The sequence below is a fragment of the Anser brachyrhynchus genome (assembly GCF_964034855.1).
Source record: "Anser brachyrhynchus genome assembly, chromosome: 1".
Classification (NCBI taxonomy): Eukaryota; Metazoa; Chordata; class Aves; order Anseriformes; family Anatidae; genus Anser; species Anser brachyrhynchus.
Window position 1 is genome coordinate 60589647 of NC_137694.1, and position 26067 is coordinate 60615713.

A 26067-nucleotide genomic window follows, 5' to 3' on the forward strand; every position below is an offset into this window, starting at 1 on the left:
TATATATTTTGCTCACAGTACCCATAGTAAAATATCTGATAGCACAGTCCTTTATATGACAAATATACTGATGGCCAGAGCTTGCCTGCTACCACATGGAAGCTGTTCATCTTCAGTGGAGGGTGACTAAGTGTTTCATTAGCCATTGACCCAAGCCAGCTGAACACTTAACAGTCTGTCTGGAGATCTGACATGCACAAGCCAGATGACAGCGTGACTAGCCACCCCAGAGCCTGCCATGCGACTTCAGCAACTCCTTCTGCAGATATGGAGAGGCTCAGAGGGCTTGTGCTCCAATGAGAAGTAAACACAGTTTGCTGAGGACCTGGCCATCTGTTTTTTCCCCTTGGTGCTCATCCTTGTCCTTTCTCTTTTAGGTGAATATGACAACAGATTTGGAAGGAAGTGATATGTTGGTGGAAAAGGCGGACCGACGGGAGTTTATAGATCTGTTAAAGAAGATGTTGACGATAGATGCCGATAAGAGAATAACACCAATTGAAACTCTGAACCATCCTTTTGTCACCATGACACACTTGCTTGATTTCCCTCACAGCACACAGTATGTGGCTTTCATTTCCCTTGGGTTTTGAATTGAGGGGTAAAGAATTGGTTGTTACTGAAACCAAATGTATCTGAGGGATATTTTTTAAAAAAATTAAACCCTGAGTTTTAATCTTTTTCTGGTCAAGAAAAAAAGATGATTGCCAAATCTAAGGTTGTAAGAATTGTGTTGTAGGTGCTTGGCATTTAAAACACAGCAGAGTGTACTACATTCATTATGTAAATATTCAATAATTACATATGTTTGCATTAAAATGCAGAAGAAATTATGCAATTAGTACTGAACGTATCAGTATATCTCCAAGTAATATAGCCCTGATTGTTAGTGCAGTAATCAACCTTATCTGCAGCGGGAACCGACCCTTCCTCCCAGAACCTTCCCATCTTGCAGGGGTCAATCTGGGGCTGTTCGCTATTTAAGGGAAGAGCTTTTTCTGCAGCAGTCTGGTTTACGGGAACAGGCAGCAGGAAAAAAAGTTCAGTTTTTGGATTTGTTGTTGCCTACCTGTGAAACTTTAAACACATTGCTCTCAGCTGCAGCATTTGTATAATGGAGGTGGACTCCTCTGCCTGATGGAGATGTGAAGAAGCATCATGCCTTCAAGCCTGACTCTCCCTTCTCCTAATGCTGTATCAGGGAGTGTAGCAGCCTAAAATGCAGGAAACCTGCACCCAGCCTATCATAGTCTTCCACCTGGGAAATTCACATAGGGCCAGATTTCTGAGGTGCAAAAGGCAGGCGCACAGTGGGAGTTTTCCAAAGCATTCAAAACACCTACCTTTGAACATCCTGCTCTATGGCCCTTTGCAGTTCAAAGTGGTTTTAGAGGCTGTCCCTTTAGTTACTGGCACAGCACCATGCTTCCTTGGGTGCTAGGTGCATGGGTGCTTAAAGGCCATGAAGAGCTTGGGTATAAAAGTAATGAGGGCTGCATAAATACTTTAGAAGATGTTTGTGCGCATACTGCAGAGCAAAAAGTTACAGTGCATCAGCTCTCCTGCCCATATCTGTGCTCTTATGTACCTTCAGTACTTCAAGCTCATTTAAGGTATTTTTCTCTCTGTGAAGGAGAGGTAGCTGCTTTTTTCTTGCATTTATCACAAGAGCAGCTGTGTACCAGAAGATAGTGGGTTCATGATCTGTGTAGACCCAGATTTACTCTGCTTAGACATCTCCGAGTGTTATTATCTATAAGTAAATACTAAGTGATAAAGGTAATGAAAACAAGGCAGGAGGTTTGTTGTGCTAAACAGAGAAAAAGTGAGTTTCATGTAAAAACATTAAAAATGACAGTCTTTTCTAACAGCATTAGTATCACATACAAAAGTCTTCTCATTTGCAACAGCTGATTGTGTAAGAAGGAGAGATTTGTGGCATAATACGTTGCCTTTAGAAATCTTTCTGCTAACACCACAGGCAGGTCTTCAGTTTTGAAGTTCTTACTCATGGCTGCTCAGGCAAAGCCCCAGAAATGCTTAAAATGTCATTGGGACCAATATCAGTGAGAATTTTATCTGAATAAAAAATTCAGCATTGGGTCTCTGAATATTAAATGTGCCAGCCGGGTGCATAACCCTGCATAGCCCCTCCATGCTGGAAATGGTGATTGGTAAAGAGAGCAATAAGCTGTAACCAGCGTGGCAGGTTGATGGAAATTTTGTCTGTGATTGCCTGTGGTTTTGAGAATAGAAACTTCAAAGCCTCTAGAGGTGCAGGGACTTGTAATCTCTCTTGAAAGTAAATCAGGCAGCAAAGAAAGTGAAAATATATGGAAGATGTAGCTTCTGGAAGGAATCACTGTTGTGGCACGCTTCAGAGAGGCTGTAAGTTTGAGCAGCACATAAGGGGCTGTTCTGCTTACTTCCAAGCAAGCAGGAAAGCGAGTTTAGCTCCCTGTCAAACATATTTGACTGTGTGGCTCTTAAAAATTTGGGGGTACTTTCTGTCCTGTTTTGCTCTGTGCCTTTTTTTTTAACCTTTTTTTTTCCTTTTTTTTGAGACACAGAGTACAGTATCACATTAGTAGAGATTATACCGTTTTACATAAAACCTTTTGGTAACATGCAATTTACCATGTACAGAAAATGTACTCTTCTCAGTGCGTTCTGCTTTTTGGATGGGAAGTTACATTCATACTTGACTGGGAAAAGTCAATCGAGTAGTCTTCTACGTTCATTTGATAAAAGTGTTTGACTTCTCTAAATGTTCTGCAACTTACAGGTATTTCATAGTTCTTTAAAAGAGTGCACATAATGAGCAGCTATGCACAGTGTCGAGTCTCCCTTGTCTGGAAGTGGTTATGGAACAGATATAGTAATCAAGAAATTACCTGTAAGAGGGGAAAGATGATCATGTGAGTAAGAGATGAGACAGGGATAAAAAGATCCAGGTCTTCTTCCTGACCAATCCTAGCAATCATATGAGTTTGTTCCTTTTGATGGGACTTTTTTTTTCCTTAAGAAGAACGTGACATGAAGTTGTCTTTACTTGCCCTGCCTTTAACAACTTAGATCATTACAAAGGAGGTTATGCATATGGCTGAATTTTTACAGCTACAGCTGATTTTCACTGCTTGTATTTTATATTTTTCTTGGTTGGGATAGTGGAAATGAAATAAAACCCTTTCTATTTTTTTAAGTTGTATTTCAGACTCTGAGGACACATTTGTAATAAACACAATTATTGTGAAAGAGTTGGGGAAATCATGCATAGGCCTTAGAAAAATTAGATTTTATTAAAAATACAGTTTTGCTCAAGACCACTGTATTGTTATCTCTTAAACCCCTGTGTGTCTTGGTATGGCAATTATAAAAGAGAAGTATTGACAGTTTCATGTACCAGACACCTAGAGTGCTCTAGCAATGCAGAGAGTATTTCATCTGCTTTATTGAGGGTACGAAATATGATGCTTCTCAAAATTTCTGTTGCCTTATCAATAACGTTTCAAGTGAGGTCTGTATAGAGGAAGAGGCTGTAATCCTTCTCCCAAGAGATCTGATTCTCAGCTCAAGATAACCTCAGAACCTGATTCCCTTAGGGTATTGATGAATCTGGTTTTGGCATAACCTTTCGGCATATGAATCGTCCCATTCACTGCAAGAGGACAGCTTGTGTGTTTTAAGATAAGCATCTGCGGAAGTGTTTAGCCAGACAGGGGCAATGTTTTATCCGCTTGTCTGGACTGAGCCATCAGGAGCTATGTTTTAAAAGAAAAGAGTAAGACTTTTCAGGGGTCTCAATGACCAAGAACAGTAAAATTCTTCCTTGCTAAAGACTTCTAAAAATACCTTTAGGCATACACCTGAACAGGAAGCATTAGTTGTCTTTTTCTCTCAGGCTCAATCAGATCAGAATAAAGGCAGTGTCTCGCTTGCTTGCTTCAGTCTCTTTCACTCTTCCAAACTAGCTGTTATATTTTTTTCCTCCTGATGTTCGAAGACTGACAGATTTGCTTGCTTTCTGTGTCTTATGCTCTGTCCCATGGGGGCAGTCAGGAGTCCCCAAGCAGCCGCTCTCATCCTGACACCCATTTGGCCCTCTTCAGTGCAGAGAGGGTTAGTCTGACTCTCACTGGTTAAGAAACCTGCACAAAACAGCAAATGCAGGGCTGCTGTGGTGAGCTGTTGCCTCCGCTTGTTGGTTGGTTGGTTGGGTGATTTTCTCTCTTCTCCTTATCTCCCCTTTCCTCACACAGTGTCAAGTCCTGCTTCCAGAATATGGAGATCTGCAAGCGGCGGGTGAATATGTATGACACCGTGAACCAGAGCAAGACGCCATTCATCACCCACGTAGCCCCGAGCACATCCACCAACTTGACCATGACTTTTAACAACCAGCTGAACACAGTGCACAACCAGGTAAGAACATTGGTCAGCAGCAGCCAGTGCTTGAAACGCTTACGTAGTTGGGGCCTAAAAGATGAAACGCAAAGGCAGCATCTCATTCTCCACACAAAAAGCTGATACTTTTCTACTGTCCTTCCTCAGCTCCTCCTCATTCTTTTCTTCAGGCAAGCATTAATTTCATGACCTTTCGTGTGATTGTGAAACGTTGCCCTCATTGTTTACGTTGTTGTTGGGGGTGATAAATCCTGCTTACCTGGGAAGTTGCTATGGGGAAAAGCTCATTAGTTCCTTAATGCAGCAAGCGGGCAGGACTGCACTCAGTGGATCAGGCAGAAGTATTTGTGATCTTGCAGCACTCCTTCAAATTGGCATTAGGCAAAAAGAATTTAAACCCTTCTATAACAGACAGGGCACTGTAACAGCTCAACAGGAAAGAAGATTTTAGGAGTAATGTTTATTCTTCTCTCTCATTGGTTTCACTCCAGGTGCCACAGCAGACACGGGCACTGTGTTAGAGAACACACTGCAAACCACACTGGTGGGCTCTGGCTTTGTAATCACACTTTGGACTCCTGCATTAGTTGTACATACCCCAGTGTTGGGCAGTGCCGTGCTGACAAATCTGCTATGACTCGCAAGCTAAGTTGTTTACTGTGGGGCTGTATTACAACAGCAAAAGGAAACTCTCCAGGGACAGCACTCTAGGAGACTGACGAAATAGCAGCTATCCTTTAAGCCCTTCTGGAACAGGCTGCTTGAGATTCGCTCTAGAGATTGCAGGTGGTATTGCGGAAATGGTGCTTGGCATTTCAAAAGCAAAGGAACTAAAGGATTCTGTGTGGATGTTCAGGGTGTTCCTGTGTCGCTCAGAAAGCCAGACTTCATGACTCAGTTCTCGATGCATGTGATCACAGAAGGTCTTTTGGAGCAATTCATTAAGCAGATGCACACAGAGATAGGTCATGGTTCAGTGTGAAAGAGTATTAGTTACAAACACTAGTTCCCATTCTTGACTGTTTCTGAGATGCTGACTACAGAAATTCATGCTACATGCTCTGCTAGGCCCCAGCTGCAGGGCAGAGACACCATTTGTACCACAGTTGCTAGTAGGAAATGCAGACTTGCTTTCATTTCCTCACAGCTCACTTGATGTTCAGATCGGTTGTGAGCTGGGGAGGTCTGTGGTAATCTCAATTTTCATACGGGATGTGCTTTGTGAGCAGAACTGGTATCTCCAGTGTTCCTGGAAGAAGTAGTAAAAATGTTTCCAGGAAGGGCGTTCTGATTTGAACAAGCTCCAAACCTTTTACCATCCTCTTCAACACACCACTCATCTTGGCTCCCCAGTGATCCTTGTCTCTGCAAAATCTCTGGGTTTTGCCTCCTTCCAGTTGTGACTCCCCAGATCAGCAGTGTGGGAGCTGTTGTGGTTGCTGCTGGGCGTGTTGCACAGGGGAACAGATCGCACTTCTCTGCCTCTGCACAGAGCGGGAAGGAGGAGGAAGAAGAAATGTTTCACCATAGCGTCTCTTGTGGCTGTGCAGGATGGGTACCCCTGCCCAGCCCAGTGGCAAACAGGGCAGTGCATAGTGCTGGGCCTGCTTCCTCCTACAACCGGGATCAAGGCTTCATCTCGGTCTTCTTCATACATTCACTACAAGATAAGTGTTGTCTGACCCGTCGCCAGCAGTGGTGCTGCTGTGTTTGGATGGGAGGGGTAGCAGGGAGGAGAAAGATGGGCTCTGTTGTGGTAGATCCTATTTGCATGGACCTGAATGCTAAGGGCATGTTTTTATAGAGCAGTGGCAAAGCTGTTTAGGGGTTGTTTGTCTGCAACTGCTGCAGACTCAGTCCAAATAACACACAAGTCACCATAAGATTTCTAAATGTTTTGCAGAACATTGTGCTGATTTTTGTGACTGTGCAACATCCCCTGCTGGAATTTCTGCTCTGAGAGGTTTTAAAGTCAAGCCAAGCAAAATTTGGACTTTGAAAGTATTATTGCTGTCTAATGTTATACTTCTGATTCCTCCAGATTCAAACATAACTTGAGGGGCATGTACCAGCTTAGATACAAGGTAGAGGAAAGGCTGTAATCCGCCTCTTAGGGTGAGGCTTTACAGGGTACAGAGGTGCCGAGTTTCTTTTACTTCAGCAGTGTGAGCTTCTTGTTGAGCAGTGTGCATGATGAGAGAACAACGTGATTTGAGGGTAGTAGCATTTTCTGAACCCATCTTCTTCATGCTGCAAATCAGAGCCAGTTGGGGGCTGGCTGGGGCTACAGCTCTGCTTTGGAGAACATGCTATGTCTCTGAGCAGTCCACAACAGCGCTGTATAGCCATGGGTCCCATGGCGTGGTACAGCTGCTATTATTCAGGTAAATCATGCTCCTTTCCCCCTTGCCGCCCTCACCTCTGCGCTCCTCAGTGTCCTGCTCTACCCTTTGTTTGTTTTCAGTTTGCTGTTTTTTTATTTAGATTTTTTTTTTACTTTATCTTACACTATTTTACTTTCTTATTTTAGTTTTGGATTTTGCTTTTTCCCATCTCCCTCATTTTTTTGTTTGTTTTTGTTTAATTCCCGTCATTCCTTTAGACCACCAACCTGGCTCCCACCTCCTCCAGTGCCACTATTTCCTTAGCCAACCCCGAAGTCTCCATACTAAATTACCAATCTGCACTCTACCAGCCCTCAGCGGCGTCCATGGCTGCGGTGGCCCAGCGGAGCATGCCCCTGCAGACAGGAACAGCGCAGATCTGTGCCCGGCCTGACCCCTTCCAGCAAGCTCTCATCGTCTGCCCACCAGGCTTCCAAGGTAAGCAACAGCTTCACCAGCTCTTGGCCACCCCCTGCCCTGTCCCCACTGCTCGTTTATTTAGCTCTTGTTTGAAACGAGCTTCCTTAGTGCAGATCATATGGAAGAAAAAATGAGCACTGAGGTTGTTGCAGGTTACCTGGATGTCAACGGGGTGAAATGTCTGCAACAGCAGAGGATTTCGCAAGCAGTATGTTGCCTTCACCTCATGGGTTGGAGATGGCTGGTCTAAAACAATGGGGCAGGCACTGGTATCTCCAGTGGGAGGGGTAGGGAGTGAGGGAGAACTTGTAATATTTGTCATCCTTTGCCCTGAACAGAAATTTTGAGGATCTTCTGCCTTACCTTGGTGAACTTGAAAAGTTTCCCCCACAATAACAATTAATTAGGACATAAATAACTGCTTCATCATTTCTCATTAATTCAGATGTTAAAAGGGAAACGCAGGAAGTTAATGCAGTGCAGAGCATGGTGCTGGTAGGGAGGAGGGCTTGCCCCCATGACAGACACTTCCCTGCTGCACACAGCTCTGCCTGTGTATACCAGTGCAAGGTACTGCTGTCCACTCTCAGACTGAAGATCTTGGTTTGCATACCAGATGTTCCTGTCTGGACTAGACACATGCAGGGGTAGTGACTCCAATAACTGTACAGGAGCAATTCTGTAGATGAGTTACTGTTTTGATTTAGGAGTACTAGCATGTTCACTAAGAGTACTAGCTAGTGTCAACTAACTGATATATCATGCCTCTGTACTCCCAGTGTACAGAACCGCCCCCCCCCCCGTCAGACAAATTGGTTGATGACCAGTTGTAGCCACTTGTCCTTCTCTTGACTACACGCTGTAGTAATTTCGTAAAACTAGCTGGCTATCTGTAGGATGTGGTCTAAATAGACCTCAGTTCAGCTGGTGCAAATTTTGCGATTCATTTTTCCAAGCCTCTCAGTACATCTGTCTCTAGGCACTTGTTAAATGTTCTGCAAGATTATCAAAGCTCTTTTGAACTGGGGGAGTTTAGTTAGACCTCTTCTACATAGTTAAAATGCATCTCAGGGGTTTGACTTCAGAAACGTATTGCCAGAACATGTAAGCTAACATCTTCAGCTTGCTGTCTTGAGAAAGCTCTAAAAGAGAGGAGGTAGCATGGGCTGTGCTATGCACTAAGGTGATGGAGTGGGGAGCTTTCCCCAGCTCAGTTAGGCTAATGCACAGCTAAGCCAGCAACGGTTGGAGTTTGAGTTGCACTAGGTCAAACACAGCCAAATAAGAGCCTTCTCAAGATAACTCCTGGGAAGCTGTGTAAGATAAAACCACTCATCCCAGACAAGACTGAGTTAGTGCACAGTCCTGGATTCCCATCCCACTGTCCCACTTTGGTCACAAGAGAACATTCTCACATAGCAATGTTTTTTGGCTGACAATGACCATTTTCTGTTGTCAAACCAGAGAAACATCAGGTAAGAGAAACCACTCCATCCCCTCTCTACCTTTTCTCCTTGTTCTCATCATATTCAGTTGTTTCGCCTGGATTTGAGATAAACTAAAAATATGAAATACATTAATCCCTTAACATCTTTGAAAATGTCTTTTCTGTACCTTCATGCATGTACCATGTTTATTAGCATCTGATGGATATTTTTGGACTGGGGTGGAATATGTGGGACTCTAGAGACCAATTTTTCAGAGGGACTATGTACTGTGATATAAATGGACATCAGTGGGTGCCTTTAGGCGCCTCTGAAAACCAGACTCCCACTCCTAGCAATGCTGTTGATGGCTAATGCTGTACTTTCTGTGCTCATGCAACAGGGTTACAAGCCTCCCCTTCGAAGCATGCTGGGTATTCAGTTCGGATGGAGAACGCCGTTCCCATTGTCACTCAGGCTCCTGGGGCCCAGCCTCTGCAGATCCAGCCAGGACTTCTCGCACAGGTAAAGAGATCTGAAGACACCAAGCAGAGCAGGTATCTTTTGTGTTACAGAGCTCTTGGAAGATGAGGAGAGTAGCTTTTTCTGAGGGTCTTCCATGATGCAGTTTGGAGACTTGTGCAGCCATAAAGAGCCTTCAGCTTTAACTGTTATGTCCAAACCTCACCCAATTCATTGTTCCGCTCAAAAGCTGCATCACAGTTGCAAAAGTCTCTGGAAAGACTGTCTTTACTTCTGCTTCTCCACTGAAATCAGTGGAAACCTCAGAGAAAGCCATGTCAGGCCTCTACTGAGGAAGAATCAGTAGGAACCTTCCTTCATCCCGAACTTGTGGTCTCAGTGGCAGTTTGTGGCCAGGAGTTGTGCTGGTGAATTGTATGCCACTGAAAAACATCTCCCATGCTTTAATTTTTCAGCCTTTTATGAATTGTGCCTCTATTTTTAAGTTATGAGAGAGACGTACTGTGCAGAGGCAAGGGCCTGACAGCCAAGGAGCTCACCTTGTCATCAGCACCTGTTGGCACAATTCCCCAAACTGCCCTCACAGAAAAAGCATGGTTCTTCCCAGGAAGACACCCAAATGGGAATAGGTATCACTGTTCACGTACACTTTCTCAAAAGAAACCCAAGCTCCTCAAAAAGGAGTAGTTTATCGCTTCTTGTGCTGCCTTCAGTGCATCTGCCCTTACTGCTTTTCAGTTGGTGCCATGGTAGTTCTGCCAATATCAGGCAGAATAATAAGTGTTTCTGGGAGAAAAAAACAAACAAATAAAAACAACTTGTATTTAGCATTAAGTTGTGTGGCCTGGAAAAGATGACCTACAAGTCAAAATGCATGCCTCAGGATTAGTTCATCTGCCATGCTGTCATTAATGCCAGCATATGCAGTCAGGTACCAGCAGATTTCAAGGTTTATGTCCATGTGCTGGGTTGCCAGGATAAGACTTGGAATTGTGATTATTCACCAGCCACCAACTGCACTTACCTGGTGAAGACAGATCAGAACCCAACTTGCAGCCTCCATAATTTCCGTTAGCTGACATGCCCTGCCTGCTCCCAAGAAAAGAGTCTTTGTCAGAGGGCTGTCTGTTTGACATAAGGCTGCTGAAACATTGAATCTACCTCGGTTGAAGCCTGTCATAACAGCCTACATGGACCATCTCTCTTGTTTGGTGGGAAAGGAGGGCCTAAGAGGCAGTTGACCTGAGGGCTGCAAGAGTCTGGCCTGTCGTGGCGTTGGTGCGCATGGTTACAGAGAGGAGGGTCAGATCTGAAGCACAGTGAAGACAGCAGGATCCTGAAAGATCTTGTGCCCTGCAGTTCCTTTTTCTCCTCAAGGTGGCCTTGTTTGGGTCACCGCTCAGTCTGGGAGAAGCTCGGGAGAAGCTTTGCTATGGATCGCTGCCCTGCCCCAGTTACAGCAACTCTGGTTGCTTGGGCTGCCCTCTGGTACTTTATATTGACATTTTATGCACTGTCACTTAGACAATGGAATTTAAGCTGTTTCTGAGAAATGCTCGTCGCTCGCATAGATTTTATTTTTCATTTACTAGAAGAGAGGCAGTCTGTCTGTTGATATATCTGTCTGTCTCATGCGATGAGAAACACTAGCTTCTGCTCTGATGGCAAGGCACTCTGATTGATGCTGGTGGCATCTGGTGTCCGCAGGCCTCGCTCGGTTTGGGCTGAGCAGCTGGGCTGATAAACAAATCTGTACCCAATTCCAGTTTCCCGAATGGAAAAACACAGCTCCTTTGTAATGCATTGTAGTCACATCTGATCTCTGGATGGCTGTGCGTCTCTCTCTCAGCTGAGAGCTATTCCTCTCATGCACAGCTGCTTATCTAACGCTGTTCAGCCCGGACTGTGCATTTGCTCCATCTACTAGAGGGACAGTCCCCAGCAAAGAGCCTGTTGCCTCCAGAGCCCACTTCTGTCCTTCCACACGCTCCTTGTGCCCTAGCACTGTGCGGTGCCATCAGGCCCTCCTCTGCTGCCCACCAGCCAGCATGCGACGTGGGTTGCTCTGCTCGCCCACATCACGATGGCTGCAGCTGGCAAAGCCTTGCCACATCCCAGTGCAGCTGGCATCCAGCGCTCCCTGTGTGTTTTGTGTGAGGCTGGCAGTCCCGGAGGCAGGGCAGGGGAAGGGGTTCCAGCAGCTGGATGGGCCCACGGCAGAGGCGGTGATGGATCTTGAGCACTGTCTCTGGCAGCTGCATGTGTGCAGCCTGTGATGTGGAGTTAGACAAAGCAAGCAGCCTGCAAGGTGCTGAGCCAGTGGTGAAAGTAACTTAAGTAACTTGTTACTTCTCTGGGTTTGTTTCCAGCCTCCCAAGCAAGGTTGTCCAAATACTGTATGCACAGACTAGTGAAAGAGGACTGATCCTGTCTTTACTAGTACTTCTCTGCAGCTTCAGATCTCAAAAGGGACAAAGCCATACAATTTTTTTGGCAGGCTTCCATGACGTGACCCAGAACTGTCCCCTGTCCTTGAATAGTGCCCTGAATTCTTGAGTTTCTCGCGTTTTAACTCCTTCCCAGCGATGCTTCTTCCCATGGAGGTCCTGCCACCAGCTTTCAGAACAAACACGTTTATTCCATTAGTTGTTCTTGTTTACACCAGGAGCGGGAGCTCAGTCGCACCAGGGGACGTACCACCTCCGGAGAGCAGGGGCCAGCGCTGCACTCCGCCACAGCAGCACAATTTCACAATAATGCAGTAACTGGGAACAGATTGAGGCTGCAGGCACAAGCCTCCCGTGTGTAAGCACCGCGCGCTGTGCTGGTGGATCAGCCTAGACAAGTCTTATCTGCAGATTAAATGATTCAGTGGTCCTTACCTAATAAGTGAGGAATTTGTGCCTGGACCCTGACACTGAATCTAAATCTATGCGCAGCAGGAGGGAAAGGAGTTTAGATATGTTCAGTTCTCTTCCTGAAAAGGGAGGAAGCACTTTTCTCTGCAGGTAAGACCAGGTAGCCCCTTGGGACTGAGCACAACAGTAGCTGAGTCTCTATTTTTAAATCAAAGCTGGATTAAAAAAAAAAAAAAAGCTTTTTTTCTTCCTGATCTTTTGCCTCTCTGCCATTTCCTCCTACTTGCTCTGACCAGCACCAGTCTGTCAGTCTGTGGCTGTAGTGTCTGAGCTGCGGAGCGCTCAGGAGCCCTGCAACAGTCCTTTCTTTTTAGGTGTTGCAGAGAAGCCTCATCACAGCAGCCTTTTTGTCTAACTTAGCAACACGGATAATTACAAGATGGTCAAACTTTGGAGCAGAACTGGGAGAAGTTTTTTTGGTTTTGTTTTTTTTTGTTTTTTTTTTTACAGAGGGTGGCAGAGGGGGATTAGGAGGATAAGTTACAGGATTCTTGTGAGGATGGAGATGAGGACAAATGCATGCATGCCTGGACAAAGACTCCCCTCATTAAAATTTGGCCTCCTCAGGAGGTTATACAACATGGGCCTAAGGAGGGTTGTAGCCAGTGCCCCTGCGTTCCCCAGCCCTGGCAGCACACAGCAAAGACAGTTTCGCTCTGAAGGAACTGGAATGTGACCGAGCCAAAAAACAACTCGACTCGCGTGTGGAGTCACTGGAGCGGGATGACAAGAGGGATGATGGCATAGCAGAGCGATGGCTCACCTCTCAGGGCAGAGATCTCCACCCTGCAAGGAGGGCACCCACTAAGAAAAAGCCAGAGAGTGCATGGAGAGGACAGGCATGTGACATGGTAGCTGTGCACAGCTCCACTCTCCTTTGGCCAGGGGTCCTGGTCAGCTGCACCAGGTGACTGGGCGCCTTAGCCCATGCAGCAAGATGTCCCTTCTGTGGAGTGCTTGGTGGCCGATATGCCCCCCCTTTCAGTACTCCCAAATTCCTCTTCTTTTCCTCCTAGCAGCCTCCAAGCCTTGCAACCCCTTATTCTCTGATCCCTGAAAGTTTTCTTGTTTTTAGCTGCTTTAGGTTCCTGAAGTCCTTTAGAGTCTGTCAGGGTGAAAAGGGAAATTGGATGGAGCAGGAGGTGAAAGTGGCATTTGATGAGACTGTAGTGCCCAGCTGATCCGAACCGTCAAAATTAAAAGGTGCTAATGTGTTGGATGTTTGAGTTGAAATACAGTTTCAGTCCCTCCCATTCCTAGTTTACCCTGAAACACAGCTGCTGCTTTGGAAGGCAGGGGAATTTTCTGTCTCTCGTGCTCTCTGTATTGATAACTTTACTGTTTTGTCACGTTTCCTAAAAGTATTCTTGATCTATGACCGGAAAGCACTAAGAGCTAGGTATTATGATCATGATTATTGCGGAGAGCCCCAGCTGGGTATGGATGATCACTTACGTGCAGCGTATGGCGAATCTTGTTAAGAAATACTTTTTCCTCTGGCCAACAGCAAGCATGGCCCAGCGGCACACAGCAGATCCTGCTCCCCCCCGCCTGGCAGCAGCTGACCGGGGTGGCCACCCACACTTCTGTCCAGCACGCGACCGTCATCCCGGACTCCATGGCAGGCACCCAGCCGCTGGCAGACTGGAGGTAAACCGGAGGCACGTGGAGGACGTGCGTACGTGCCCGTGAGACAGCCAGCGTGTGCGTGTGTGTGAGCGGTGGCCTCCAGACTGGGCCAGCTTCTGGTAGCGGCTGTTTAAGAGCTGGTATTGAGGGCGTGAGGGTTGTCTCTGACAGTGCAGATTCAGCAGCTTATTTGCTGTCATCGAGCACTCTCAGGTATCCTGTGTGGACAACAAGAGTGCGCTATAGGACCAAACTCTCTCCCAGGCTGCTCTAGCAGAAAGCTAAACAGCCTGCTCCCAGCCCTGCCATCCTCTCCAGCCTTCTCCTACTCCTCATGGCCTCTGTGAAAAGCTGTATATGGAGTAACCTGCCCTGGGTCTGCTTGGTTTTGCTTGGACACCTCAGTCAGACCTCAGGGCTCTGTGCAGCAGTCACGAGTGCTGGAGAACACCACTGGCCGTGGCCTTGTGAGGCTGTGGAGCAGGAGGGGAAGGGATGGGGGCTTCAGTCTGTGCCCCCAGCACTCCACAACCATACAGCAAATTGTGACCTCCCCAGTCAGAGCTGCGGACAGCTTCTCTGTCCTCCATCCTCGCAGCCCAGTGCTGTGCCATGGCGCTTCCTTGGGGGGAAACACTCCTTTCTGGGGAAAACCCTTGGGACTGGAGAGAGCCAAGGCGGGGCCTCGGTGAAGGCGGTGGGAGCCTGCGAGAGAGCCTGCTGAAGAGCCGCCGGTCGCATTTTAAACATGTCCCTGTCTCCCCCCTTTGCAGAAACACCCACGCTCACGGCAGCCATTATAACCCCATCATGCAGCAGCCCGCGCTGTTAGCTAGCCATGTGACTCTCCCCGCAGCCCAGCCCGTCAACGTGGGTGTCGCTCACGTCATGCGCCAGCCGCCCGCCGCCGCCGCCACCTCCGCCAGGAAGAGTAAGCAGCACCAGTCGGCGCCACGGTGAGCGTGCCCTGGGTGGGCAGCGGGAGGGAGGCTGGTCCTCAGGGGGCAGAAGGAGGGAGGCTCTGCCCACCTGGTTCTGGTTACAGCCCCAAAAGGCAGGCGTGCTAACAGGGGTGGTGTGTACTGGTGCCTATGAGGCAAAATACAGCTCGTTCCACTGCCCACAAGTTATTTTTGTGACGACCAGTCCATGGGGCAGTGTGCTTGCAGGGACTGCAACTCCAGGAACACGTACCTAATGTCTGCACCTACGATCTGCCCTTTCAAAAACAATTGGATTGTAATCTATCTTCTGAGTTTGATACCCTATAGAGCAGAGGACTGGGGTAGCTGTAGGCTGCCTTCAAGCTCTCTAGCTCCTTAGCTGGCTGGTCCCTACCAACAACAGCACATTGCAGCAGTGGGCACCCACAGTGGCCATTTTCTAATCATGGCACCACAAGAGAGAAGAGGAGGCTCAGGGGCGACCTTATCGCTCTCTACAGGTACCTTAGAGGAGGCTGTAGCGAGGTGGGGGTTGGTGACAGGACGAAGGGGAATGGGCTAAAGTTGTGCCAGGGGAGGTTTAGGCTGGATATTAGGAAAAAATTCTTTACTGAAAGGGTTGTTAGGAATTGGACTGGGCTGCCCAGGGAAGTGGTTGAGTCACCATCCCTGGAGGTCTTGAAAAGACGTTTAGATGTTGAGCTTAGTGATATGGTTTAGTGGAGGACTTGTTAGTGTTAGGTCAGAGGTTGGACTCGGTGATCTTGGAGGTCTCTTCCAACCTAGATGATTCTGTGATAAAACAGAGATCATTTTATAAGGGCGTCTCATGCAGGGGCGGTCCTTTGATGCTGGGGTCTCTCAATTGTAGGTAGGAGCGTTTGGCTCTGCAAGAAGGAGGGTGGGTGTTCGTTCATGTTACATTATGTGGCACAACTAAAATGGTGGGATGACTGCAGTGCCTATCACAGCCATGTGGTCTTGCTTAGAGGACAAGGCTGTTTAAGAGTTACGTGCAACTGTTCAGGGGAAAGTCTTCTGGGCTGTGAAACTAGCACCTCTACTGAGCTAGATTCCTGTTTTCAAAAAAAGCAAAAAAGAAACAGTGCAGGGGAGAGAACCAAAATGGGTCACAACTCATGCAGTGGCAAAAACAGGAGCTTGTGGTTTTCCTGGGTGACTGGACTGTGGCCAGAAGAGCTTGGAGTTCACAACCAATTTGACTCTAGTTAAGAGGCCACTATTTAAATCCTTCTCATTTATCTGCTCTCTAATGTTGCATTTACTTTGGGTGGGCTCCAGCTGTCTTAGTCCATTCGTAATGTAGAGCAGAGGCAGCTACAGCCCCAGCAAGCCAGTAAAAGAACGCGCCTGTTGCAACAAACGTGCCTGTGCAGGGCCTCCCCTCTTCCTTCCCTCTGCCGGGGCAGGGTGCCTGTGTCCAGGCAGAGTCGGACACTTACGGAGCAGTGGACTTCTACGGCTGTACGTTTTTATTAATTGTGGAGCTTTTGTAGCCAAATGAGGAACGTGCTCCTTTGGAGCGGAGTGTGCTCCTCGCTGCTCATTGGTATTCAGAAGGCACTGCAAATGCTACTGTGCAGTCATTTGTTATGCAAAAGACCCTGTGTAAGTTGGTGTAGTGCGATATGTCCATAATGACTTCCTTGTGATAGATGCTACCTATTCCTTTTGTTAGCTTTCAGGCCACACTGAAAATGCAACCCAGACCTGAGTGTAGAACAAAACAAGAACTTTGTTTTTTTTGGTTTTGTTTTTTTTTTTTCCTTTTTTTTTTTTTGAATCTGCAAATGCTCTGCAATGAGCAGAATAAATACAAGTCTAAAAAAAAAGGCAAAAAAAGGAAGAAAGAAACTGTGGGAAATTAGTGGAATGAGCTTTAGTCAGTGGGCTTTGGTAAATACATCTGCAAACCTATGCTGCACTGTTTGGTGGACAGATTCTGTGCTTAGATCTCTTACCCAGGTGGGTCCTTTACAACTTTCAGGCAGGGATGCTGAAGTAGGATGAATGGGAAAAAAACAGGGCTTGAGGTTTTTTTTTACTGTGTTAATGAAAAGGTTGTTCTTTTTTTTTTCTGATTTGTATGTGCCGTATCTGCTGCCTCACATGGGAATGAAATGAAACTGAGTGTCTGCCTTCCCAACTGGGTACTCTAATCCATGGGACTCCACTACTTCAGAGGATGAAGCACTGGGCAGGAAACGTTCGCTGAAAAAAAATCTTAAATGGAAATTAAATTTTCAGCTAAGAAAATCAGTTTTCCTGATAAATGATTGTTGTTTTCCACAATAAATTCTAATTTTATCTCTAGCTTTTTCTGGCCAGAAACAAATACCTGGTCACAATGCATCCTTGCAGGTCATCAGGCACGGGAGAAAGGAATTATCTATCATTTGTGTACTTTTTCCTGCTGTGACAGGCGTTCTATGCCTGCCTGTGTTTTGTACGTCTGGGCTGTGTGAGCAGCCTCTACTTCCCAGCACAAGCTGTAGCCAGGGACTCCTGGGAGGCAGCATTTCTCATTTGGAAATTTATGGGGAACACAAAATTGAGTTTTTTACTAAAAGAAGGTACTTTTCAGCCAGTTATAAGAATAAGTCATGTGAGGCACTCTGACCTTTGAAGAGGCGACCATGCCAATTTTGCAGTTTTCCCAGACTCCGTAAATCAATGTGAGAGAATGAGAGGCCAGGAATCAAAAGCTGTGGAAACAGGCAACTGAGCAAGCTGAGATTTAACCAGCTAACGGCCTTTCCCATTTCCAGAAATGCATCCACCTACGAAGTTTCATCCTCTCAGTCCATCAGCTCGCCTCAGCGGTCGAAACGAGTGAAGGAAAACACGCCTCCTCGCTGTGCCATGGTGCACAACAGCCCTGCCTGCAGCACCTCCGTCACCTGCGGCTGGGGCGACGTGGCCACCAGCACCACGCGGGAGCGGCAGCGGCAGACGATAATCATTCCCGACACCCCTAGCCCCGCAGTGAGTGTCATCACTATCAGCAGCGACACCGATGAAGAGGAGGAGCAGAAGCATGCACCCACCAGGTGAGCAGCAGCTCTGCTCTTCTCTCTGGTGATGAGAAAAAGAGACAGAGAAGTGCTGTAGGGTCCCAGGAATTATGGTTGGATCCTAGCACCCAGGTCGTCTCATCTGGGGGGAAAGATAATGAGGATGGCAACATACTAGCTGGGGAGCCTGCAGATCTAGTTGGTGTTCCCTATCACACCATACATTTGCTCTGTGACCCTGGAGAACTGTCATAATCTCCCTGTGCCATGGTTTCTCATCTCTAAGAGCAAATAATAGTTTTTTCTATTTCACAGCACTATTCAAAGGCTATTTTAGAAGTTCTATGGTGATGATCCCCTTTAAGTCAGATAGCTATTTAAAGCAAAGACAATAAGAAGGGCTTGAAAGGAAGGTAGTTTAAAATGGCCTTTTCTCTTTCTATGTGATCAAAGTATCTGTAAAGAGCATTAAATGACACCTTCAATACATGGTATTTTCTATAAAAAGGTCCTGAAAACACTTAAACTTTGTGGTATAAATGCTCATTAAGAGTAAACACATTTACATGAGGGTTGATCAGCTCTGATCGTGTTTTCAAAACATCCCAGAACCATTGTCATCTAAGTGGCAGAAACTGATGGCTCTTTGACTGACTATGCAGAGGCATAGATGAGGCTATAAAGACTGTGGTGAGGAGTTTGCGCCTCAGAGAATTAGCTCTCCCAAGTAAGCAGTGCGGCACAGGACAGCTGCCACTGCTGATCATCTGCTGTGCATGAGACAGGACTTCATTTTCCAGGACTGTCTTTTCAGCACCTTTCATCACATGCAGGCGCTCTAGGTTTCCCATCTGATGCCAGTCACAAGATATCACTCAGTTTTCTAAGTTGCGGAGAAGTAGCTGTGCAAACAGCTGAATAATTATACTATCTTTATGCGGGTAACTGAGCTAGGAATTTTTTAACCTTATCCTTCCAGTACTGTCAGGAGAGAGTTATTATTATTTCTTGTTTAGGACATGCTCCATGGCAGATTTTACTTTAATCATTGGTGTTATCTTTATCTCTGCATCTCTGTGCTGCAGTAAAATGTGGAATGCTGCAAATGTGCACAGAACAGATGAGATGCATTTGGCCTCCAGGAGCTAAAAACCTGTAAAGTAGAGCCAATTGATTCAGGTGTCTAGGACTGTGATTTCAACCTGCCTCCCACCGACCACCTCTGCTTTCTGTTTCCCTTCCCCCTACCAGTGAACTCCACCAGGTAGAGTGAGCTCAGTGCCTCCCAAATTCAAGTTCACCATGAATGAAATCATTATCATGGGGAACTGATCACAGGACAGCATCACATAATTCACCTTAAAAAATAATAATTGCTGCAGTATTCCTTAGTTTGGCAGGCAGAAGAAAGTATATTTCCAGAAAGGGTGGGGTAAAGGTCAGAGTGGAAATCAGGACTACAATAGAGTCCCTTTTTCCAGGGCTTTTAAAGGAAAAGAAGGTCAATACAGAATTGTTGCTGAAAACTAAGGACTAAGGTTTTGAAGCTGGGCAGCAAGAAGGAGGCAGACATCTATCTCAAGGGTCATGGGAGCTATCTGCAGCTCCATGGTGCTGGTCCCAAGCTTTGAGAAATCATGTGCAAGTACTTAAACTTACTGTCTGGGTATCATCTTGAACGCAAAGTCGGGTGGAAGGAAGGGCTGTGATCCCGTGGCCATTTCATCTAACAGTTGTCTCCTCTGCCTCACCTTGGCTGCCATCTGACCATCTTCTTCACTCAGCACCTCTCCAGGGAGACAGGCAGAACAAAGTTCTGGAAAATGTCTGGAAATCAAGTTGGGAGTTTGGGGTGTTTAAATGTTTGGGCAAGGTCTGCTGAGGGGTTAGGAAAGTAGTCCCAGGAGCCAGACTTACATAAATGAACTGGCTTTCATATAACTAAAGCATATTCAGGACACGTTCCTGCCTGGGATCAGATCCCTGGCTACTTTTTGTATCCATATGGCATATCTATACAGAGTGCCAGGACTACAGCATTCCTGGAAGGCCGAAGCTTAAGAGCTAGATTTGATTTCTAAGCAATGTAGAGACATTTTGCATGGACACGGGCTGCTCTAAGGCACTTTTTGGAACTCCAGAGTGAGTTAAATTGTCCGTGCAGATATAACCAGAGCTACTGGAGAAGTAGGGGTAGAGACACAGGTGGAAAACAGTATGTCAAAATGGGAATTTTTGGTTAAAGTCTCAGGGAGAGCAAAATCGGCCTGCTCAGAGCCTTTTGACCTGGTAGATACGAGACCAGATTCTCAGAGTAAGAGTCTCGCTTTCAGTCATGGAAGTTGTATCAGCATTTAATGCCAATAAACTTTGCCCCTGCCAAAGATGAATTTGTTTGTTTGTTTTATTGAAAGCGCATCACATTTAGGAAAGTATCTCCTAGTTTTCTTACTCATGTATTTTTTGTCTCCAAGAAAAATACGAGTGGCAGTGAGGTCTGTGCTTTGTCGTAATTGGTGCTGAAATGTTCAGGATCCATGACTGAGTCTAAAATGAAACTGTGCGAAATGTGTTGTCTTGCCCATATTTATGCAAACATTGGGCAGTAGCTGTGGTAGGAGGGTGAAAAATAAGGAATAATTTGAAACATGCAGTGAGTGACAGCCTAATAATTTTAGACTAATAATCTTTTTCAAGATTAGAATAGAGAAACAATATGGCAGTGGATCAGTCACAGTTAACTTCCTGATTCCATCTTTTTGATACCAGTGGTGTCTTTGGATTGACTTCACTGAGGTTGGATCAGCTCCTGAATTGGCTACACCACCTCCTTCTCTTATTTCCTATGGGGTTACAAATTTCTCTTTGACCCATGAGACTAAAATGTTTGCTTTACTGATTGTTCGGTGAAGAGAGATTAAAGTTACTTGTGGTTGTGAAAAGTAGTAGATCCTTCAAAGATGCAAGAGTTCAGAAGTCTCAGTTTGAAAAAGACTGGTGATACTGATAAAACATGATACTGCTGTAGCAGTTTGGATTTACTCAGACAGAAGAGCCTTTCAGTCTTAGCAGAGTAGCAAAGAGAGCTTTTCTAGTACAGGAGATGCAACTGTTTTATTGTCAAGAGAAAAATGTGAAGAATTCTGTGTGATACAGGCAGAACTTCCCTTTAGCTAATGAAAAACACAGATGTTCAAGTAGGATGTTTATGCAATACCAGCTGACAGAGCAGGCAGGCCAGCATTTTGCTCGTTCTTCGTTCACATGTATTTTGCCCTGAGGGTGAGGGTAGTTCAGTGCAGTCTTTTAAAAATCAATTGTCATCTAAAAATTTTGTGGTCCTGTTGCGTGAAGGTGCTGGGGAGGTGGCGTTGAGGTAGGCTCTGGAAGAGCTGCTCCATGGAGCCTTGTCAAAGGGGGCCATCTACTGGGCCCCGTCCCTGTGCCGGGGGTGAAATTACAGAGGAGGGACTTCAGAGACAATTCCACAGGAACCATCTTGAGGCATGGTCAGAGATTCAGGGTCAAACTCATGATTAAAAAGTCAATTTGTCAAAACAAAGACTTTTTACAGGATACACTGAGGTGTTTTTTTTTTTTGTAATATCACACACACAGTGTAATCTAGGGAGGGAAGCTTCAAAATTGCTAAAAGTTTTGACTTTTTTAAGGGGAATAAAGTGTTAGGGGATTAACTAATTAAGGCTAAGACTTGTTTTCTGGTTTAATGGAATTTTTTCTTCTTTCAAACTAAGCAATAGGAAAAGTTTTGAAACGGTCAAATAAAAAAGGAACACTTTGACTGAATGAAACCTTTTTTACCTGCTTTCCAACCCAAAGACACAGCAGAGCCTCTCACTTTTCTACTGTCTGCTCTGTCACTAGTATCATAAGTAACACTCCTCCAGCTTGGTTTCCCATTGCAGTAATCACTGTCTTCCTGGGCAAGAAAGAAAGAAAGACTGGCCGTAGCTATCATGAAAACAGACTTGAGTGCCTGCCTCCTTGCCCATCTTAATGGGCACAAAATTCTTGCAGGGTTGGGATTTTTTCCCTTTTCCTTAAGATGCTAAGCTATACAGTGAAGTCTCTGTGTGAGTTCCACGTATTTACCTTATTCATGTTATTTTGCAATGGCAGTAGAGCCTACTTCAGAGGGCATTCATTCCCCTTACACACAGAAATTGCTAGCAGGCACAAACCAGGTGTTTTTGCCAACTAGCTGATGTGTATGTGCAGGTCAAAATACGGTTTGTAATTCTCTGTTGACACCTAGCCTATTGTGGCTGTGTTATGCTGTGCATAATAATGGCCTGACTCTGCATAGCAATACGTTGACTAACCACAGTCATCTGGTAAAAAGATGAGTGCCTTCCATCTCCAGAAGACGCACCAACATGCAACTAATACTTAAAATAACAGAGATAGACAGTAGCTCTCTCAGCTAGCCTTCAGCAGCAGGACCTTTACAACCTGCTGAGCAATTCAGTGTAATGACTTAAATAGCTACAGCACGTGCTGTGTAGCCTAATAAAATGGCCTCAGTGTAGTACGTGATAAATACTTCTTACCATCACATACTCACAGAGAAGGTAAGAGCAGATTAACAGGTCAGGACAGAGTTTGAGCTGTACAGAGAGGGGTATGTTCTCAGCACTGAGCAATGCGTGGCATAGGATTTCAATGTGAAGAGAGAGATTGCAGTGGCAGTGCGAGTTTTTGTTGGCTGACTGTATGCTTTCTTAGAATAGGTGAATTATTCTGAAGCAGCAAACTCAAAAGTTTCATCTTAATGAGTTTTCAGAGACCTGGAACAAAATTCTTGTGATGTGAGGTTAACATACTGTGGTGTACATGCCCACCGGTTCAGAGGCAGGGCTGGCGGACAGCTGCCTTCTTTCCCCAAACTGGAAGGCCATCTTGGTGACCTTGAGAGCTGGAAGCCTCTGTTGCCATAGCTTCAGCCACCCTGAAGGGTTTGCATCTCTGCAGGTAAACTGAACACTGAAGACTTGCCCCCACTAGACTCCATTTGTTCTTTCTGGGATTCTGGTGGAACTTGAGGTATTCAGGGAAGAAAGATCTTGTTCATGCAATGCTATCAATTACCAAGCTTTTTGGCTGAGCCTTCAGCAACTAGAAATCATCTCCTCTTGAGCTGCGCTGTTACAAGTGCTGTTGTCCCTTGTCCTTGTCTGTGGTTAGATGGCTTTGGTGTTTTTTAGCACCTAACTCAGCATCTTCTTTTCCTTAATTTCCTCTCAAGTTTCATTCTCAACATTTGCCTTTGGCACCTTTCCATTAACAGCATCCTGGATGCCTACCTTAGTTCCTTGCCCTGTGCCTTTGCACAATGTATCTTCTGTTTCCTCCATCAGGTTTTCCTTTGAAATCCTGCCTTGCTGTGGGGATAGGGACCCACATCCTTCTCTCCACTGTGCGCTCATGAGGGTGATATATGTTAGAGAGCTCTCTGAGAGCTACTCCTGCATATTTGAGGCTGCTCTGTGCCTGCACATTGGATGGACATGAATTGTTTTGTATCTGAGCTCGAGCACAAGCCCTTCAGGAACAAATAACAAGCTTACAAAGCAATGCTTATTTTTTCCAGCTGCTGAAAGGGAGGACACAGCTCCAGCCACTTAGGGTTAAAAAGCCTTCCTGACTTCCTGCTTTTCAGTCTGTGTAGAAGGATTTGGTGCCACTTTGGTAATCTTTCCCTCCTCCTTCCTCTGGAGAATTAAAATACACCTACCCATGTAATGCAGGCAGGCACACGAGCTGACCAGGAACACACACTGGCTCCCAACGCTACTAAATCACGTATGCTGCTGCTACTGTGCTTGCAGGAGGGAAAGCAATTACCAGGGTTGGAGCGAGCTTAATAGGAAGGGGGCAAGACTTTAATAGTATTTTTCTGTGTAAGCACAAACATCCCCAAAAGCTGTTGCTGAGTTATAGGAATACAGTAAGCGTGCTGAGTAGGCAAGTGCTGTGTCAACAGGTAAAAGCTCTCAGCCCTGATAGTTTGTGAGCAGGGAAGGCAATACATCAGCCTGGACCCCACACAGATAACTCCTGCGTTTCTGTATGGTGGGGAAAGCAGCTGAGTCTTCAGAGGGAGCTGGGCAGGTGCTGGCTAGCAAGAAGGCTTTGAGAAGAGGGAACGCTAGCTCTTCTGGGCTGAATTTTCAAAAGCCCCCATTTCAGCTTAACGTGTGTCTTTAAGCCTGTGAATCAACTGATTTTCAGCGTGAGTTGGGCCTTTGATGCTTTTGAAATTCCCACCCTTAATCTCTCAGGCAGGCTGCGGTGCAGCAGGTACCTAACTCTTAAGCATGCGAACAGTCCCAATTGGCTTCTCTGCGTTCTCTAGCATTAACTGCAGTTGCTACCTTTTCTAAAGAAGAAAATCTGGCTGCTTTCAATGGGACTCCTCGTGCACTTGAAATGATGCAGCCTGCTAAATCAAAAGGCTAATCACTTGGGCCCTAATCCTGCAAATATTTACCTATGTGCTTTAGCTCCGTTACTGGGAATAGTCCAGCTGACTTCAGTGGAATGACACATATTAGTTGGGCTAACCACTTCCGTAGGGTCTGGCAGAACCATAGCTCAGGTCCTTCTCAGTTTCTCATCCACGAAATTGGTTTAATATCCCGCTAAGGTCCCTTTCTCTGGAAAGGTTTGGGTTTGGGGTCACTTACTTGTTTAACCAAACAGATTTACTTGATTTTCTTGCTGTGACCAAAGAGCTATAACATTTTGAAGGAGAAGATTCCTCATGGAGCCTGCTTTGGCAAACCTTCAGTCAAGTTGGTGAAAAATATACCCAGTCTAAAACAATAAATAGCACAGATTTCACAAAAAAATACGCTTCCAGTTCTACAGCTCAACCTTTCCCATGTCAAGTATCAGCCAACAGCAAGTATTTCCAGTTGAGCAGCTCAGCCCCTTATGTAAGGAAGGGACTGTAAAAGAATAGCTAGACCTTATCAGTTGTCAGAAAACTCTTTAGTGACTTGATTTTTCTTTATAAAATGTAATAACTGTCAAAGGTAGAGAATATATATCTCTTCCCAACTGGCAGCCAAGGGTAGCTGCAAAGGGTAAGCAGTGTGGTTACTCATAAATGTGTTATTAGAGGCATTTCTACTGAAGGGGAGAGGAATATTGATGCAATATTAGTCATTTTTATTGGTTTAATATTCTTCTTCTGTAGCACCATATCCAAACTGCTGTATCCTTCTTCACATACAGTAGCTGTCCATCTAAGATAGGCTGTTGCTGTTTTCATTCCTAACCCAGCTCCTCGTGGAATGCCAGAGTATGAGGACTTGTTGTTATACACCTTCCCCATCTGAAAGATCCCAGCCCCTGCAAGGATTTCTTTCAGTTTCCAGGTGCTTGTTCCTCAAATTCCCTTCCTTCTCTGTCTCCCTGTGGCAAGTGTCAATACTTTAGGATAGCAGGGCCCTCTCCCGAGGTATTTTTCACAGTGCCTAGAATGTCAGCATGGCCGTGTACTGTCTTTGGGGTATGCCAGGCCCCTGTGATGATAGCCCAGGAAAAGTCGGTGATGGTAACTTTTTTGTGAATGCAGCACTCCAAGGCACTCTCTAATGGAAAAGACAGCTTTCAGATACAAGTCCTGGGAGTTAAGCAGTGAGTTGCAGCTTGTGAATGCTGTTGGAGAGGCTTTGGGATGGACAAGTTGAAGGGAACCCACCAGCGCTCCTTTACCACTGTGAGAAACAAGGCAAAAAAGTCCTTGCAAAGAAACTGTGCTCAGTATCTGCTCAACCTTTCCCTGGATATGAAGCAATGCTGAGACTAGAGAACAAACAGCCACGTCACAGGCTAAGACCAGGTTCACCAGCTCTCTCCTGGACTGGACCTGCCAGAGTGAGAGAACAGAGATGAGACTCAGTGGGAAAAGGATCTCTGTCTCTCTAAAGTGTGCACTCAAAAAGTTAAGAGTTGGAATCTTTTTTCTCCGTGGCATTTCTGTTCCTGTTGGGGCTGTTTCCACCATTAAGCCTAATTACTTAGCTTTTTATGTGCTATCAATTTCTTTTCATCATTTTAAAAACTTGAGTTGCCATAACAACATAATGCAATCAGTGAAACATAGCAGCTATTTTCTGTAGTCAAGGTCTGTGCACTGTCAAGGATGTGAGCCATTTAAGCAAATCTTCGCCATCCCCCTTCCTCCCTCCTCTTTTTGCTCTCTCTTTCTCTCCCTAAACAAGCTCATAACAGGAAGGAGAAACCATCAGGAATAATTAGACACAATAGCAGAGCAAATCCCAATCGTACTCATGCAGTCTAGTCTAATGAACTTCTAGCACTAATCTTGGAAGTGTTGATGTTACTTTTTAATCACTTTTTTGATGTCATAGATAGATTAGCTGCAGCAGGACCTT

General features: G+C 45.6%; 1 protein-coding gene across 12 annotated transcripts in view; it reads left to right on the forward strand.

Annotated features, from left to right (window-relative positions):
- Positions 1–26067, forward strand: part of HIPK2 (homeodomain interacting protein kinase 2) — a 135866-nt gene that overhangs the window by 95292 nt on the left and 14507 nt on the right. For 8 of the 12 annotated variants that reach the window (XM_080558274.1, XM_080558272.1, XM_080558275.1 and 5 more), the window contains 7 exons: positions 378–562; positions 4260–4422; positions 7007–7226; positions 9036–9157; positions 13541–13683; positions 14436–14618; positions 17396–17677. In XM_080558274.1, the coding sequence (XP_080414400.1) occupies positions 378–562; positions 4260–4422; positions 7007–7226; positions 9036–9157; positions 13541–13683; positions 14436–14618; positions 17396–17677 (1298 nt within the window). The remainder of the gene's footprint in view (positions 1–377; positions 563–4259; positions 4423–7006; positions 7227–9035; positions 9158–13540; positions 13684–14435; positions 14619–17395; positions 17678–26067) is intronic. The other 4 variants (XM_080558266.1, XM_080558267.1, XM_080558269.1 and 1 more) reach the window with 1 other exon arrangement.